The 15,626-nt window shown below is 52.5% G+C and overlaps 1 protein-coding gene across 7 annotated transcripts in view; it reads right to left on the bottom strand.

Moving 5' to 3' along the window:
* The window catches only part of CCDC33 (coiled-coil domain containing 33), a 101,844-nt gene that overhangs the window by 29,309 nt on the left and 56,909 nt on the right, over nt 1–15,626 (bottom strand). For all 7 annotated transcript variants that reach the window (XR_010151420.1, XR_010151418.1, XR_010151419.1 and 4 more), the window contains exon 11: nt 11,829–12,023. Coding sequence is in view for 4 of the 7 variants with exons in the window: in XM_054667035.2 (XP_054523010.1) it covers nt 11,829–12,023 (195 nt within the window). In the remaining 3 variants the exon portion in view is untranslated. The remainder of the gene's footprint in view (nt 1–11,828; nt 12,024–15,626) is intronic.

Below are 15,626 nucleotides of genomic sequence, written 5' to 3'. Positions count from 1 at the left end.
GAATGGAACATATTTAGGAGTTTGCTAGCTTCTGCTTGATTTATATTTTGATTACCTGGGGTTTGGACATATGGTATGTAGGCCTTGCTTATACTCTCAAATGTTCCAGGTGGAACTCGGCGGGGGGTGGCCTGAGGCCACAGAGCTTGTCTTGGTGTTTACTAGGAAACTGAGGCAGCTCTTCCTCCCAGATAGGCTGGGAAGATGGTGAGTTAAGCTCACCAGGCTCCTGACTTCCGAGTCACCAGGCTCGGCCAAGGCTCAGGTGCTAGGCTGGAGACCCCCGACATGTGTTGGACCAAGACTCCCCCTCGGTCTTGTCTGGTGGCCCTGGGAGGGTTATTGTGCTATCGGCAGGTTCCTCTCCCATAAAGTGGGGATGATAATTGTATGTTCCTTTTCAGTCTGGAGTGAGGATTACATGAGATTGTGACCAAAGTTCTGGGTGCAGAGTACGAGCTCAGTGAATCTTGATGGGAACACTTAGTGTTATTAAAATGAGTACTAAGGTTGGGCTGGTGCTTGCAGAGCGCAGAAGGGACAAGCCCCATTTCCCAGGTTAGCAACTCTTTCTCCCAGTCGCTCCTGGTTCTATAGTCCACCTCACCCTCACCAATCGATGATTCAAGCCCTCAGCAATTTATGGCCTCATCATCTTGGCTTTAGTTACCGAGAGTGCTCCACTCCTGCCTCGCCCACCCACCATTTAATTAAGGATGGACAGCAAGACCTGGCAGCACCGGCCATCTCACTAAGGAGCAGCGCCAGGAGGCTGTCCCGCCTCTGCCTGCCTTGTTTGCTGGGATGAAAGAGGAAATTGTCAAGACCAGGCTCCCCTCCACAGGAGGGGAGACGGAGGCCCAGGAGGGGAGGGGTCAGTCAGGCTGACTCCTCAAGTCAGAACTGACTCCATGTCTCCTGATGCTCCTCCTGCCCAACCCTCTCTCGGCAGTAAATTTTCTCTCTCTCTGGGTGGCCTCTGCCCGGAGTGACCTTGTTCTCATCTCCTCTGAGCCTGATCTTCTGGGTACTTAGGGCAGGCCCTGACTTGACCAGTCCTCTACTCCACCTATCCCATCCATTCTTTCCTCCACACCGCTAAGACTTTCTCATCCCTCACTGGAGGGAGGCATTCACTCCATTAATACAGATAGAGAAACTGAGGTCCAGACAGGGAAGGGACTAGCCCTGGGGCCCCACAGTGCCTTTTGGTGAGACCCCAGGCCAGGCCTGGAGAGAGACAGGCACACACACACTAACTAGTAATTCCCACTCAACAGATCAACAGATTCCTCTTGCAGGATCAAGAGGAATTTCTTTTCCCTTCCACCAACAAATCAAAGATCTGTTATGGTTTCATGCTAACCGCCACTGATGCTTGGTTGGCTTTTCTCTCTTGCTTATCACAGTGACATCTGCAGACTACCCTGGCATTCTGTAGAAAGTGTGCACTGCCTGGGGTGGGAGTTGATGGGGGTTAGGATTAGGTAGACCCCCTCTGTGCTCCCACAATCTCCTGAGGACCCTGAGCCCCAGTCCTGACCACATCCTCCTCCAGCCATTCTTGATGTGTCTCCCTGCTCAATTGGGACTTCTTGAGCACAGGGACCCTTGTACGGAATTATCTTTATGTGACTGTCACATATCTTGGAGGTGAACTTCTGGAGAGGGGGTCAGAGGGAGAGGCCTGGGTGAGTTGTGCTGCCTTCCGTCATCCCCCTCAGTCTCGAGGGATCCCATGAACACAACGACTATTAATAAGCCTCCTGCAAAGTGCCAAAGTGGACGGCCCTTTACAGTTTCCAGTGTATTGCCATCCACTCTCCTGTTAGTCCTCTGAAAAGCCTCAAGAGGCGGGGAGAGTATTTCCTCTACTTAACAATGAAGAGACAGGATCAGAGAGGTTGAGTGATTTTTTCAAGGCCACACAGCTCTTGGGTGGTGGAAATGGAACTCATACCTGCTGGGGCTGCACGAATGAGTGGAGGAATCTGTGGGGCGAGATAACCAGACTTGGCACAGAGTAGATGCTCAAAACCCTGGTCAAACAAATGAATGAATGCATGAATGAATGAGTAGGTGCATGTACCAGAAATGAATGAATGAGTAGGTGCCTGTGCCAGAATACAAAGTCAACAGGGAAAGGAGAGACAGCTGGGGGTCTGAGGAGGTTGGGGGCACCAGACACTTTTGCTTCCTGTGCTCATGTGGCCCCTTCTTGGCTCCTGAAGCACTGCTCATCCTTGGGGTTTGAATACTTCCCCCTTAGCCCCTGGGTGATGCTCCTTTTCATGCTGTCTCACTTCCCTTGGCCTTTGCAGACTTCTCCCCAGTTAGGCTGGGGGGCTTTCTCTATGGAAGCCTCCCCTCTCCAGGCCCACCCCTAATATCTGTAGTTTCCAGTACAAGAACAGAAATGGAGGCTTCCAGCATGTGCCCTCTGCAAACAGCCGTCGCTTCTTGGGTCTCAGGGTGCACCCCTGCAAAAGTATTCAACCCTTAGAAGTATAGATTTAAGCTTACATAGTCCTCAGAAGCAGGTTTAGGCCAGGCGTGGTGGCTCACGCCTGTAATCCCAGCACTTTGGGAGGGCAAGGCGGGTGGATCACTTGAGGTCAGGAGTTTGAGACCAGCCTCACCAACATGGTGAAACCTTGTCTCTACTAAAAATACAAAAGTTAGCTGGGCATGGTGGCAGGTGTCTGTAATCCCAGCTACTTGGGAGGCTGAAACAGAAGAATCACTTGAACCTGGGAGGTGGAGGTTGCAGTGAGTTGAGATCACGCCATTGCACTACTCCCTCCTGGGTGACAGAGCAAGACTCTGTCTAAAAAAAAAAAAAGAAGAAGAAGAAGCAGAAGCAGGTTCAGGCCCATTCGGGGGTCTTGGGTACCGATAGAGTGTTCTAGAAGCGTGGAGCTTGGGATCTGGGGCACATTTACCTAGCCAGGTGGGGAGGGACAAGGCTGGAGGAGTGCGAGTGGGCCCTCTAATCAGCTTAGGTACCTGGCCAAGTCGGTCAGGAAGACAGGCCCACCCGACTGGCTCATAGCTTTGCCTGGCAGAGCAGCACCAGGCTCCCCACCAGCTCCAGGGCTGGGGGCTGGGGGTGGGAGGCGAGGCACCCACACACATGGGCAGGGCGTGTGGAGTGGGGGAGGGGACTGGCCTGCAGGGGGCCTTGCTCAGCCGCTTGCACACACCAAGAGACAATAAATCGACAAACACTTAATCTCTCTGCAAATTGAAACGGAGCCGTAAATATCTGCTGCATCCCAGCAGCTGAGTTATGAGTCTCGTTTATTAATCTCTTTAGTCTCAGGTGATGGATGGAGGAGGAGAATGGCCCGCTGAGACTCGGAGGGATGGGGGAAGGAGGGAGGAGAAGTGGGTCAGGGGTCTGGGAACAGCCCTGCCGGGGAAAGGGTCAGAGGGAGAGGCCTGGGGGATTTTTGCTTCCTTTTTATTCTCCGCCTTGATCGCAGGGCCCCAGGAACACAGTGACTATTAAGTCTCCTGCAAAGTGGACAGCCCTTTACAGTTTCCAACACATTGCCCCTCATTCTCTTGTTAATCCTCCCCATAGTCTCAAGAGGTGGACAGGGTGACAGTGTTCCCTCCACTTAACAATGAGGAGACAGGAGCAGAGAGGTGGAGTGATTTATCCAAGGTCACACAGCTTCGGAGTGGTGGAGATGGAACACAAACCTGCAAGAGCTACGCAGGTGAGAGGAGGGGTCTGCAGAGGGAAGTAACAGACACATGTGGGATGTGATCCTTATTTCTTCCTTTCTACCCTTCTCCTCTCCCTCCCTCCCTTCCTTGCTAAAATGCTTGGTAAGCACTGTGTGTGATTGCGTTTAGGAATTGGAGAGAAAAAGGTCAGAGTTGGGGGAGGGACAGGAAAGGGAAAAGAGCTGGCGAGTGTTCTCAGCCATGGCTTAGGTCGGTTGCCTTGTCTTAAGTATTTATTTGCAGGACCCCCTCTAGCCCCTGTCAGCATGCGGTGCTCCCAGCTCAGGGCCTGCAGGAGTGCAGGGGAGGAGCTGAGGAGGGCTGGGGCCCTGAGAAGGCTTCCTGCCTGTGGGGAGCTGGGCCTGGGCGGGAGCTCGTGAGTGTGTGCTGCACAGAACAGGGATGCTTGGAGAGGTGACTGGGAGAGAGGACAAACCCAGCAAATGGGGCAGTCACGCTGGGCAGTAGAGTCAGGGGCTACGGAGACTGAGGGGGGACAGCAGGAAGGCTGGGGTGGCCAGTGTTTTGGGAACGTGTCTTGTGGCTGGTGTGGGATGGCCTGAAGGGGACACTGAGTCAAGGGCATCTGTTTGGAGGCCGTTGGGTGGGCCCTGGTTGGCTCTGCTCTCTTTGTCTCTGTCTCACTCCCTGTTTCTCTTGTAGTTCCTCAGCCTCTCTTGGTTCCAAAGGACCTGGGGCCTGTGTCCTCTCGTACTCCCAGGCCCTGGGTGACCCTGCTCCCAGGCTGGGCTTGGTGCCTGAACTAGTGGCCCTGGGGGGGCTGCTTATTCCTGCTCCTGGGGGCCAACCCAGGCTCCCGGGGCTTTGCAATGTCACCACCCTAGGCTGATGTTCCTGCTGCTTGTTGCCACCAACGTGGGTAGTGTGCAGGGGTGCTCCAAGTCCCTTCCCTGGTGACTGCTGCTGGCAGCCTCAAAAGACTCCTGCTCAGAGTTAATCACCTGCCACCAGGTGGTGCTGAGGAGTGGAGGCCGGGTCTGACTGCTCTGCTGTCGGCCTCACCAGGCTGCAGACCCCATCCTGGGTGTGGGTCTGGGGGCAGGACCAAGGCTCCAGCCACAGTGCAGGAGCCTCAGGGCACTCAGGAACATCTGCTCCAACCTCCTGTGCTGTCAGAGGCAGGAACTGGGGCCCAGAGAAGGGAAGGAAGTTCAAGGTCACTTGCAGGAGCAGTGGGAGCACTATGAGTGCACGGACAGCACGGAGCCGGGCCAGACTGGGCAGGGGGAGTGTGCCCTGTGGATGAGGGAGGCTGACAGGGTAGAGAGCGTGGCAACCTCCAGTGGGGCAGACCTGGGACAGGGGAGGTTTCTGTGCCATGTAGGGTGGCCCCCATCCAGGTTTGCCTAGGACTGTCTTGGTTTAAGCACTGAACACCTCATAGTCTGGAAACCCCTCAGTCCTGGACAGACAGGGATGAGTGGTCACCCCAGGGCCATGCCAGCCGGACAGAAAGGACTAGGCTCAGGGTGTCTCTGCTACACGGCCAGCCACCCTTTCTGGGGGCCTCACCTCTCCCATCTGATCCTGAGGGGCAGGTAGGGTAGGGTAAACAGCATGCTAAGATGGAGAAACCAAGGCACATGGTCACCCAGCGTCCCCAGAGCACCCCTCCGCCTGCCTGCGAGGAAAGGGGTCCCTGTGCTGGGAGGCTTGCCTTTCTGAGGACCGAGCCCACCTCTGGCACACTGGGACTTGGGAGAGGCCACAGCTTCCCTGGTCCTCCTTCCTCTCTGCACTCATGATCTGGGGCTGTCTCTGCTGAAGTCAACCTACACCTCCGGAGCACGGTAAGTGGGGTGGGGACAGCTGGGGAAGGGGATTTAGAGAAACCGAGGGATTAAGGCTGAATCATTCTAGGGTCCAGCAGACTCAAGAAAGGAAGAGAAACAAAAGCGGTATGCTCAGAGGGGGCGGGGATGTGGAGGAGACAGGTGGAGGGAGGGGGAAAGGCTTTCAAAGACAGAATGAAAGAAATGAGTTATTCCAGTGTAAGGAGGTTGGAAAAACTCCACTGAATCTTTTAACAACCCTTGTCAATTATTCATCTCCTGGTATGAGGGCCCTCTGGTCTGCCACAAATCTCCTCTGAGCAAGGCAGAAGGAGGGAGGGAAACAGAGGAGGCAGAGAGAGAGAGAAGGAGAGAGAGGTGGAGAGAGAGAGGGGGGAGGGAGAAAAAGAGAGAGAGAGAGAGACAGAGCAGGAGAGACAGGGAGAGAGACAGGAAGAGGAGGGAAGCAACCCTGTGCTTGAATTTCTGTGCTGGAAACAACACTGAATACACAATTCTTCCATAGTAAATGAGCACATCTGCCTTTCTTTATCCAAAGCATAGCCTGCCTCCTCCAGGAAGACTTCCTTGCCTGCCTCTCCCCCTATCCACCACCTCCCCAGCTCTCTCTCATTCACTAAGGGCTCACTAGGTGTGTCCAGGAGTGCTGGGTAAGTGTGGCAGTTAAAAAGCTACATTGTCCCAACCATGCCCCTCCTTTGCCTGTTCATCCCCCACCAAATATTTACTGTGTGCCTACTCTGTGCCACTAATCATCTCCCCGGGTATGGCTTGCTCCTGTCCACTGGGGAATTCTCAGAGCTGAGGTCCTTGGCCTCTTTGTCCCCATGTCCCTGCCCCAGCTGGACACAGGGCTGGGCACATGGCAGGGTGGAGAGTTCTGGTTTTCTGACAGGCTGGAGGAATGGGGAGTCCAGGCACATGGCAGGTGTTTCAGAAGCCCTTTGTGGAGGAAGTCGGTCCATCTAGAGGTGGCATAGAGCCCCCTTGCCTTACCTGCTCCCCTCCTGGCGTCAGGAGACATGGCCTGGCTCCGTGTGAGATGGGCTCAGGGTGCCCAGAGAGTGGAGGGCAGATGCTTGCAGGTTGTTGACTATTTGGAGAGTTGCCATGTTCAGGATGAACCTTAACACCTCACTCTTCACACTCACTTAAAGGCTCACCTCTTCCCAATGGCTTCCTGAGCTGCTCAGACGGGAGATAAGGCTTCCTCTACCTCTGCCTGAGGCCCTACACTTGACCCAAGACCATACCCATGGGACCTTGACGGGCCCACCCAGGACCAGAGTTTTGCACCATGTTGACCAAATGGAACTTGAAAGGCCTGCATCAAAACGAAGTGTTCCAAGGTGAGAAGAAATGGTTGGGTTGCAGTCTGGGAATGAGGTAGATAAAGGGCACATCCAGGGGCAGGGAGCCACAGTGGGCTTAGTGAGCCATGGGGATGGGACAGGCAGGGCCACGGACAGCAGGCAGCATCGCACAGAGAGGCATAGACCTCCTCTTCTCCACTCTCATCTATTCCCAAGGTGCTTTTCTCTCCAGAAAATGTTCAATTTCCTATTAAGCTGAAGTAGGATCTGAAGGGAATCAGAGATAAAATTGTTTTTTGGGCTCCGGGGAATGCATGATGAGACTGGATATAGACAAACATACTCCGGAAATCAGGGGAGGCCAAGAGGCTCAGCCGGAGACAACGGCCCAGCGTGAGGGAGGCGGTTCTTCATTTGACTACAACTCAACCACTGCCATGTCGCTGGCGCCTGCTGCTCCAGCCCTGGGACCTGCTGCCGGCCACCGCTCCCTGGCCGCATGTCCAGGAGCCACACACACTGTGACTGTGCCATTGCTACTCAGTTGTGTCCCAGTGCTACTACTCTGTATGTCTGCCCACGTCTTCCACACTGTGCTCCGTACTCATTCCTATGATTGCGCCCTCCTGCAGTGCAGGGCTGTGTGACGTGATTCTACGGCTTGGGTCTATTGTTATGCAACGACACTCCACTGCTCCACGGCCACGTTCGATTGCTTGTCACTGTGCCTCATGGTCGCTTGAGTTCATCCATTGCTATGTAATTTTGTTTGGTTGCTATGGAAGAGTGACCCATTGCTACACAGCTAGGCTACCTGTGCTTGTCATGGAGCCGTACACTGTTGCTACTCACCCACGTTCTACTGCCTGTAACTGGGATCTACTGGCCACGTGAACATGTGTGTCTGGGTCCTGCCATGATCCTTCTGGGCACTGGCCAGTGGGTAGGAGCTGGGGCTGGGGGCTGGGTCTCTAGGCCCCAACTAGGGCAAAGTGTCAGAGGTAGAAATAGCCAGCCTGGTAAATCTGAGGAGACTGAGAGAGTGAGAGCGAGAAGGTGAGTGAGAGAGGGAGTGAGAGAGAGAAATGATGAGTTGGGAGACCAAACCAGAGGTGAGAGGATAAACAAGGACGTAGTCAAGAGTCAGGAACAAGGAGGGATGGCATGCCTGGAACAGAGTGGGATGAGGGAGAGGGGCATACCCACTGCCCTGGATACTCTATGAGTCTCTAGGGGACCCGATGGTGCCAGGTTGACTGAGCATACAGGCCTCTGTAGTGTCCAGTATTTCCTTGGCTGGATGCAAGGTGGCATGAGATTGCCATGTCAGGAAGCTTTGGGCAGGCCCATTCCTGCCCATCCCTGGGCCACCTCATTGCCACCCTTTGTAAAATGAGAGGATCAGTCTAGATACTATCTAAGGTTCTTTCTGATTCTCTTGCTGTCCAGCCAGGGGTTCTCTATTCCATTGCCCAAAAAGCATTTACCAACATCTGTCTTGGACCAGGCCTGGGCAGGGCTCTGGAGCCCAGAGGCGAGTAAGTCAGTGTGTTCTTTAGTTCAAGGGCTGGATGGTGGTGGCTGAGTGGCCCTAACCCGATAGCAAACCAGGGCTAGCAGCCAGTCCTTAAGGCCTCACCAGGTGTCCAGCAAGAGGGAGGGTAGAGGGACCAGGAACACTCTCTCTGGGTGAATGAGCCACTGATGGGAGTGCTGAGGGTGATGCCCAGGGTGGGCATGCTTGAGTGAGTTCTCCATCAGACCCAGCTCACAACACCTCTGCAGTCTGTGGGTATGGGGTATCACTCAGAGCCTCCCAGAATCCCGGCCTAGCATGCTCAGGCTGCTTCTTTCTCTGCCTACTCCTCTGTCGCTCACAATGGTTACTGTTGCTCAAAAACACCTCCTCCTGGCTGGGTGTGGTGGCTCAGGTCTGTAATCTCAGCACTTTGGGAGGCCAAGGTGGGCAGATCACAAGGTTAAGAGCTTGGGACTATCCTGGCCAACATGGTGAAACCCCGTCTCTACTAAAAATACAAAAATTAGCCGGGCGTGGTGGCGCCCGCCTGTAATCCCAGCTACTCAAGAGGCTGAGGAAGGAGAATCGCTTGAACCCGGGAGGCGGAGGTTGCAATGAGCTGAGATGGTACCACTGCACTCCAGGCTGGTGACAGAGTGAGACTCAGTCTCAAAAAAAAAAAAAAAAAAAAGGCAGAATTAGCCAGGGTGTTGAATGCCTGTAATCCCAGCTACTCGAGAGACTGAGGCAGGAGAATCTCTTGAACCCGGGAGGCAGATGTTGTGGTGAGCTGAGATCGCACCATTGCACTCCAGCCTGGATAACAAGAGTGAAACTCCATCTCGAAAACAAACAAACAAACAAAAAACCAAAAAACACTTCCTCCTAATGGCTAACCTTGACTTCTCAAGCTGCAATCTGGTCCCATCTCTTTTGGTTTAATTCTTAAGAGAGAATCAAGACTGGCCCTCTACCCATGTTATTCTAATATTCTTTCAGATGTTGAAAACATTGTTTATATTGCCTACCTCTCAGATCCATTCTATATTTAAAGGCCATTTCTTCCTCCACTCTATTTTTTCCTCTCTGCTCCTCCACCATCATCATCACCATCATCACCACCACCATCATCATCATCATCATCAAGTTTTATAAGTACAGTGCAGACTCCAACCCAACCCACCCCAGCAATTTGTGTCTCACTTCCCACAGACAAATCCATGGTATTAAGACATCTGTATCTGGTTTCTCTCAAAGACTCTCAGACCTAATGACCTCAGTTCAGACCTTGGATGCTTTACCCAGCAGACTCCAAATGAAGGACTGCCTGCCATGCCCAGTACTAGGAGCAGGGCTGGGTACTTCCCCCTCCTTGGTTGTGCTATGTCAGTGCCCAGGTGGCTGATGTGAGAGGCTTGTCCAGCTAGGAGGTGCTTGAGGTTCCTGCTCCTAGAGGTGGTGTGAGTCAGGGGCTGAGGTCTGCATCCTTGGGGGAAGGTGGAGGCTTAGCTTGGGGAGGGCAGAGGGTTGGCTGGTTGGCCCCTCCGGGGCAGCTGAGCAGGAGAGGTTGCTCTGAGCCCTCCACAGGGCTGAGACCAGGGAGGGATGCCTTCTTTCTCCTCCCTTCCCATGTGCCTTTCCCCATGATGGCACCTTCCCTTTTCTTTCTTTCCTGGCCTGTTTTTTCTTTTATTTTGTTTTTCTCTTGAGACAGGGTGTTGCTCTGTCACCCAAGCTGGAGTACAGTAGCACGATCATAGCTCACTGCAACCTTGACCTCCCAGGCTCAAGTGATCCTCCTGCCTCAGGTTCCTGAGTAGCTGAGACTACAGACATGCACCAACAAGTCCAGCTAATTTTTTAAATTTTTTGTAGAGATAGGATCTCATTATGTTGCCAGGGCTGGTCTCAAACTTCTGGGCTCAAGCGATCCTCCCACCTCGGCCTGCCCAAGTAGTGAGATTACAGATGCAGGCCATGCACCTGGCCTCTCTTTCCTTTACTACCTCTGCTTAGAGGCAAAAGAAGGGGGAACCACGAGGCCAGGATGTGGAGAGGGCAGGAGCAAGTGGTTTATTCATGCTGCCTCAAATCTCCAAAGACAGGGTTTCTTTATTTTCAATGCAGTTTATGACTGAGCTGGATGTTAATCCCAAGGGCTGTTTCCCCAAGGGCCAGAGGTGACGGGAGAAAATTGTAAAGATGGCCCATGAGTGCTGTGGTGCTTGAGCAGGATGGCCCTGCTCCAGGGTGGGCAGGGGTGCTCATGTGGAAGAACCCTGGGCATGGCCAGCAGACAGCCAGCCTTCCTATTCGTCCGATGGGACATGTTCCAGAAATGTGCAGAAGTTCCAGGGGAAGATGAGGAGGCTGTTGGTGGAGGAGGTCAGGTCCTGGGAGGAGGATGGCTTGGACTTCCCTGTGGACTGGTGGCCTTGTCTGGGGCCTTTTCTCAAGATCTTCCAGAGCAGCGTTCCCCATGGGACCCGCTGTGGAAGAAGGGAGGAAGCCACCCAATAATTCAGCCATGGTTACTGGGTAGCACCTCCCTGGACTGTCTCTTTGGTAGCCCATTCTTTAGCTCTCTGCATCGAGGGCGAAACCCAGCACTGACTCCTCAGCAAATTAGGATGTCACTTTGGCCACCTCCACCAGCCCTTCCTGAGCATCTGCTCAACCGGCAACAGGAAGACACAGCAGCTCCCATGATCAAGGACACAGACTATGTCACCAGAATTGGTGTCCTCTTTTATTATTATTATTATTATTTGAGATGGAGTTTCACTCTTGTTGCCCAGGCTGGAGTGCAATGGCACAATCTTGGCTCACCACAACCTCCACCTCCCAGGTTCAAGTGATTCTCCCGCCTCAGCCTCCCGAGTAGCTGGAATTACAGCCATGCACCACCACGTCCGGCTAATTTTGTATTTTTTTAGTAGAGACGGGGTTTTTCCATGCAGGTCAGGCTGGTCTCGAACTCCCGACCTCGGGTGATCCGCCCGCTTTGGCCTCCCAAAGTGCTGAGATTACAGGTGTGAGCCACCGTGCCCAGCTGGTGGCCTCTTTTTTTGAGCCCCAGTTTCTCCTGTTATAAGCTAAAATGAATCTCTTAAAGGTGCTTCCCACTACCCAGTGGCCATGCACCTCAGGAAGTTCTGAGTTGATGCCTACACACGTAAATGGAACCCTGGCTTACAAGTGTTGCATGAGTTTGTTTTGAAAGAAATTACATGGGAGTTCCACTCAAAAGGTGAAGAGACCCTGCAAACGAAGAAGCCACAGCGCCCAGCGTTTGACTTTGGGGTAACTCACATGCAGAGTGTGCCTAAGGGGAGGGAGGTCTACTGGCCACCTGAGGCATGAAGCAGTCCTGCAGATGGCAGTCAAGTCCCCTTCCCATGGCCTCATCACTGCCCCGGCCCTTCCCACCTGGGGAGAGACACTCACTGTGTCACAGGACATCTCAGGCACCAGAGGTTCCTCCTCTGCTTCTTGTGGAGTGGATGTGCTCAAGTCCATTGTGGAGCTCACTGTGTCCTTGGACCAGGACTCTTGGATGGTTCTCAGCTTCTCATCCAGGATCTTGGGGTCCAAGGTAGGAAGAGCCTTGCTGTTGTTTGGTGTCAAGAAGTTTTCTGGTCTCTGAGAAGAGAAGGTGCAGAGAAACTTCAGGACAGGCCCCTTCTCTGTGCCCATCTACCATAAGCACACCATCTACACCCCAAGCCTCTCCTCCTCATGGCTCAGGAGGCCCTGCATGGCTGGCCCGTGCACACCTCCTACCATCTGCCCCTTGCTCACCGGGCCCCAAATACATGGCCCTTGCTGTTCCTCCAACAAGCCAAGCTCGCTCCTGCCTCAGGGCCTTGGCATTTGCTCTTCTCTTCCTGGAGGTCCTCAGGGATCCTTATGCAGCTGTCTCCTTCTTATCATTCAAGTCTCAGCCCAGATGTGATCTGCTCAGAGGGTCCCTACCCTTTGAGATAGAGGCCCACTCTATCTAAAGTAATCCCACTTCCAATATACTCTCTATTCATTTATCCCATTTTACTGTGTTCATAGCACCTACTCTACCAGAAAATTTAAAAATGCATTTACTTCTTAACTGCCTCCCTTCTGCAAATGCCCATGCTAGGATGTGAGTCCCATGTCAGCAAGGAGCCTTGTCTATCCCTAGTGTCTGGCTCATTGTAGGCACTCAATACATTTTTGGTGGAAGAATAAATGAATTATGCCATCTCTGGCACCCACACTTGGTGCAGTAACAACAGCTTCTAAAATCCTACACTCTTTTGACACCCTTTGCTATGTAGACCTATTTTCCATTTCATCTCCTCTATCATCCTTCAATCTTACCACCCATTAAGCAGAGAGTCTCTCCTCTCTGTATATTCTGATGAGCCTTCATCTCCCTCCATGTTCTTTTCCTGTTCTCCTCCTTCTCCCTTGGCAGGATTATCACTCTCATATGCCTAAAGTCTGATGCCACTCAAATACCAGCACCCCCACCGCCCAAGGATGCCTTGATGTCTCAGCTCACACTGACTTGTAGGTTTTCTGGGTTCTTCTGGTCTAGCAGTTGGCTGTCTGTGCTTTCATGTTGCTAATTCCAGACTTGCCTGCTATTTTTTTTTTCTTTTTTTTTCTTTTTTTTTTTTTTTTGAGACGGAGTCTTGCTCTCTTGCCCGGGCTGGAGTGCAGTGCCATGATATTGGCTCACTGCAACCTCCACCTCCCGGGTTCAAGTAATTCTCCTGCCTTAGCCTCCTGAGTAGCTGGGACTACAGGCATCCGCCACCACACCTGGCTAATTTTGTGTATTTTTAGTAGAGACAGGGTTTCACCATATTGGCCAGGCTGGTCTCAAACTCTTGACCTTGTGATCTGCCCACCTCGGCCTCCCAAAGTGCTGGGATTACAGGCGTGAGCCACTGTGCCTGGCTGCTTTTTTTGTTTTTTTAAATAAAATTTTAAGTTCCTTGGGCTTAGGGACATGTCTGTGCTCCCTTTGGGGAAGGGTTACTTTAAAGCCCTGTTGGAAATTCATGGTTATCTCTAAAATATACTCATTGTTCAAAGAATCATGCAGTCCTAGGGTTTTCAGGGACCTCAAAAGTGAGCCAGTTCCACCCTGCACCAGCTGTTGGAATCCTCTCTTGGCTGCATAGCAGACAAATTATTCCACTGTCTGGAGTCTTGTGCTAGAAATAAATAGAGCAATGGGCACACTGCCAACCAGTACAGATGCGCTCAGAGTTAGAGGTGCCCAGGTGTTTGACCCTGAACAGCCAGAGAGGGAATGAGTGCAGGTGGGCCTCTTTTTAAGTGGTTCTTCTATAGGAAAGTCCATGCATACTAATTCAATGAATTGAGACAAGGACACTTCACTTTACCACTGAAATTCTTTAAGTAATTATTCTTTTATGCCCCTTTCAAATAAAATTTGCTGTGCAGAAATTCATTAATGCGAAGATGTTTCTGGCCATGTCTATAGAGTAAGGGACAGTCACATAAGTACACAGAGGCATTTGGCTAAGTCTGGGCTCTATATCCCCCAACTCCCCATCAAATGGGTGCAAAATAGACAACGCCAAAGAGAAAGCAGCTATAATAAGACTCTTGGAATGGGAAGAGTGGGACACTGGGGGACCCCGAGGCTGACTTTGGCAGGCCACCTAGTGCACTTCATGACCAAGACTCCTGGGCCTGTTTTGTCTGTGGGCATCAGGCCTGGCTCTCTCTCCCACCTGGTCCTCTCAGTAGCTATGGCTCACAGAGGGCAGGCTTCACTTGGAGGCTCCCCACTGATGTGAAGACACCCAGGGTAGCATCTGAGTCAGATGGTTTAGGGTTTTCTGGCCATGTGTTTTAGATAGGAAAAAGTACCACATCTGTCTCTTTCTCATAACAGCTGAACACTAGATTGACTGCAGAGGAAGAGCTACAAAATGCATATTGGATGGATGGATGAATGAGTGGGTGGATGAATGGATGGATGAATGCAGAAGAGAATGAAGGAAAGCATAAATACAGGGCAAAGACCACCTTCCCATTGACCAGGTGGCCCCTGGGGCTGTGGTGAGATGCTGATTCAGGACCTATAATGACATTTCTGCTCATTTCCAGGCAGAAAGCCAATCTCTATGCCCTGGATTTCATAGACTGCCATCTAATCCAGTTAGGAGAGGAAGTAGAAGTAATGAAATCAAGGGAGAGGTCTCCAGAGGTGCCCCCATCAGTACTGAAAGCAGGGACAATTGCAAGGGAGTTCCCTCCCCCACAGCCTGTCTCCCTGACATCCACTCAGTGTGGCCCCAGCACCAGATGGGTCAATGCAATAACCCAGAGCTGACATTTACTGAGCCCCTGGTCAGAGCTGGGCACTCACCAGGTACTTGTATGTGGATTCTGAAATTTACCATGTATAATCCATTTAATTTCATCACAAAGCTAAAATAAAGGTGGGAACAACCCCTCAGTCCAGACCCGTGCCTTTACCCCATCAGTCTCTTACGGGGTGAGGTGGGGGTGGGCTCTGGGAAGGAGGGCAGGCAAGGCAGAGTACCTATGGACTTTAAGCCTATCCTGCCCATTCCTGCTCCAGCCACCCTTCCTGTAGTGCCTGCCAGACTCAATGATTCTGTCCTGCCCTACCCTGGGGCTGGCCCTGGCCAGGATCTGCTCCCATGGCTGCTCCATGCCTGTACCTCCCCAGCCTGCAGGTCTCTGCCCACATTCCCATTCCCCTGTCCCATTCAACTTTGCCAGGATCCATCCTGGCCTGGGATTTGGAGGCAAGGTGGAGAGGTGAATTTTATAGTGAAATCTTTAGACCTCCAAACAGCACAGATCCCGCAGGGCACATCAGAGGGAGTTGCTTTTGTCATGTGAGGTGACGGGCACCAAGAGATCCATCATGTCTAAATTCTCCCTAATAGTTCTCCTTCTTTAGGGTCAGCATTGCCTCTCCAGACTCCACAGCTTCAATCAGCTCACATTTGGGGAAGGAAATTATGCCCTCAGCCCCTTGCTTCTCAAGGAAGGGAGCTTGCCTGAGACCATAGAGAGGGTCAGGCTGCTCGAGACCATAGAAAGAGCCAACCCATAGGAGATGGTGAGTCAGGGTGGAGGATGGGAAGAGCCTTGGAGACTAACTCCTCCCAAGACTAACTCCTCCTAATCAAGCCCAGCCTTGCCTCGCTCTCCTTTCCTCCAGGTAAGGTGGGGGCTGCTGGCCCACCCCAC

Source organism: Pan troglodytes, chromosome 16, assembly GCF_028858775.2.
Source record: "Pan troglodytes isolate AG18354 chromosome 16, NHGRI_mPanTro3-v2.0_pri, whole genome shotgun sequence".
Classification (NCBI taxonomy): Eukaryota; Metazoa; Chordata; class Mammalia; order Primates; family Hominidae; genus Pan; species Pan troglodytes.
Note: the sequence above shows the minus strand (reverse complement) of the source record. Positions and strands in the feature narration are given on the sequence as shown.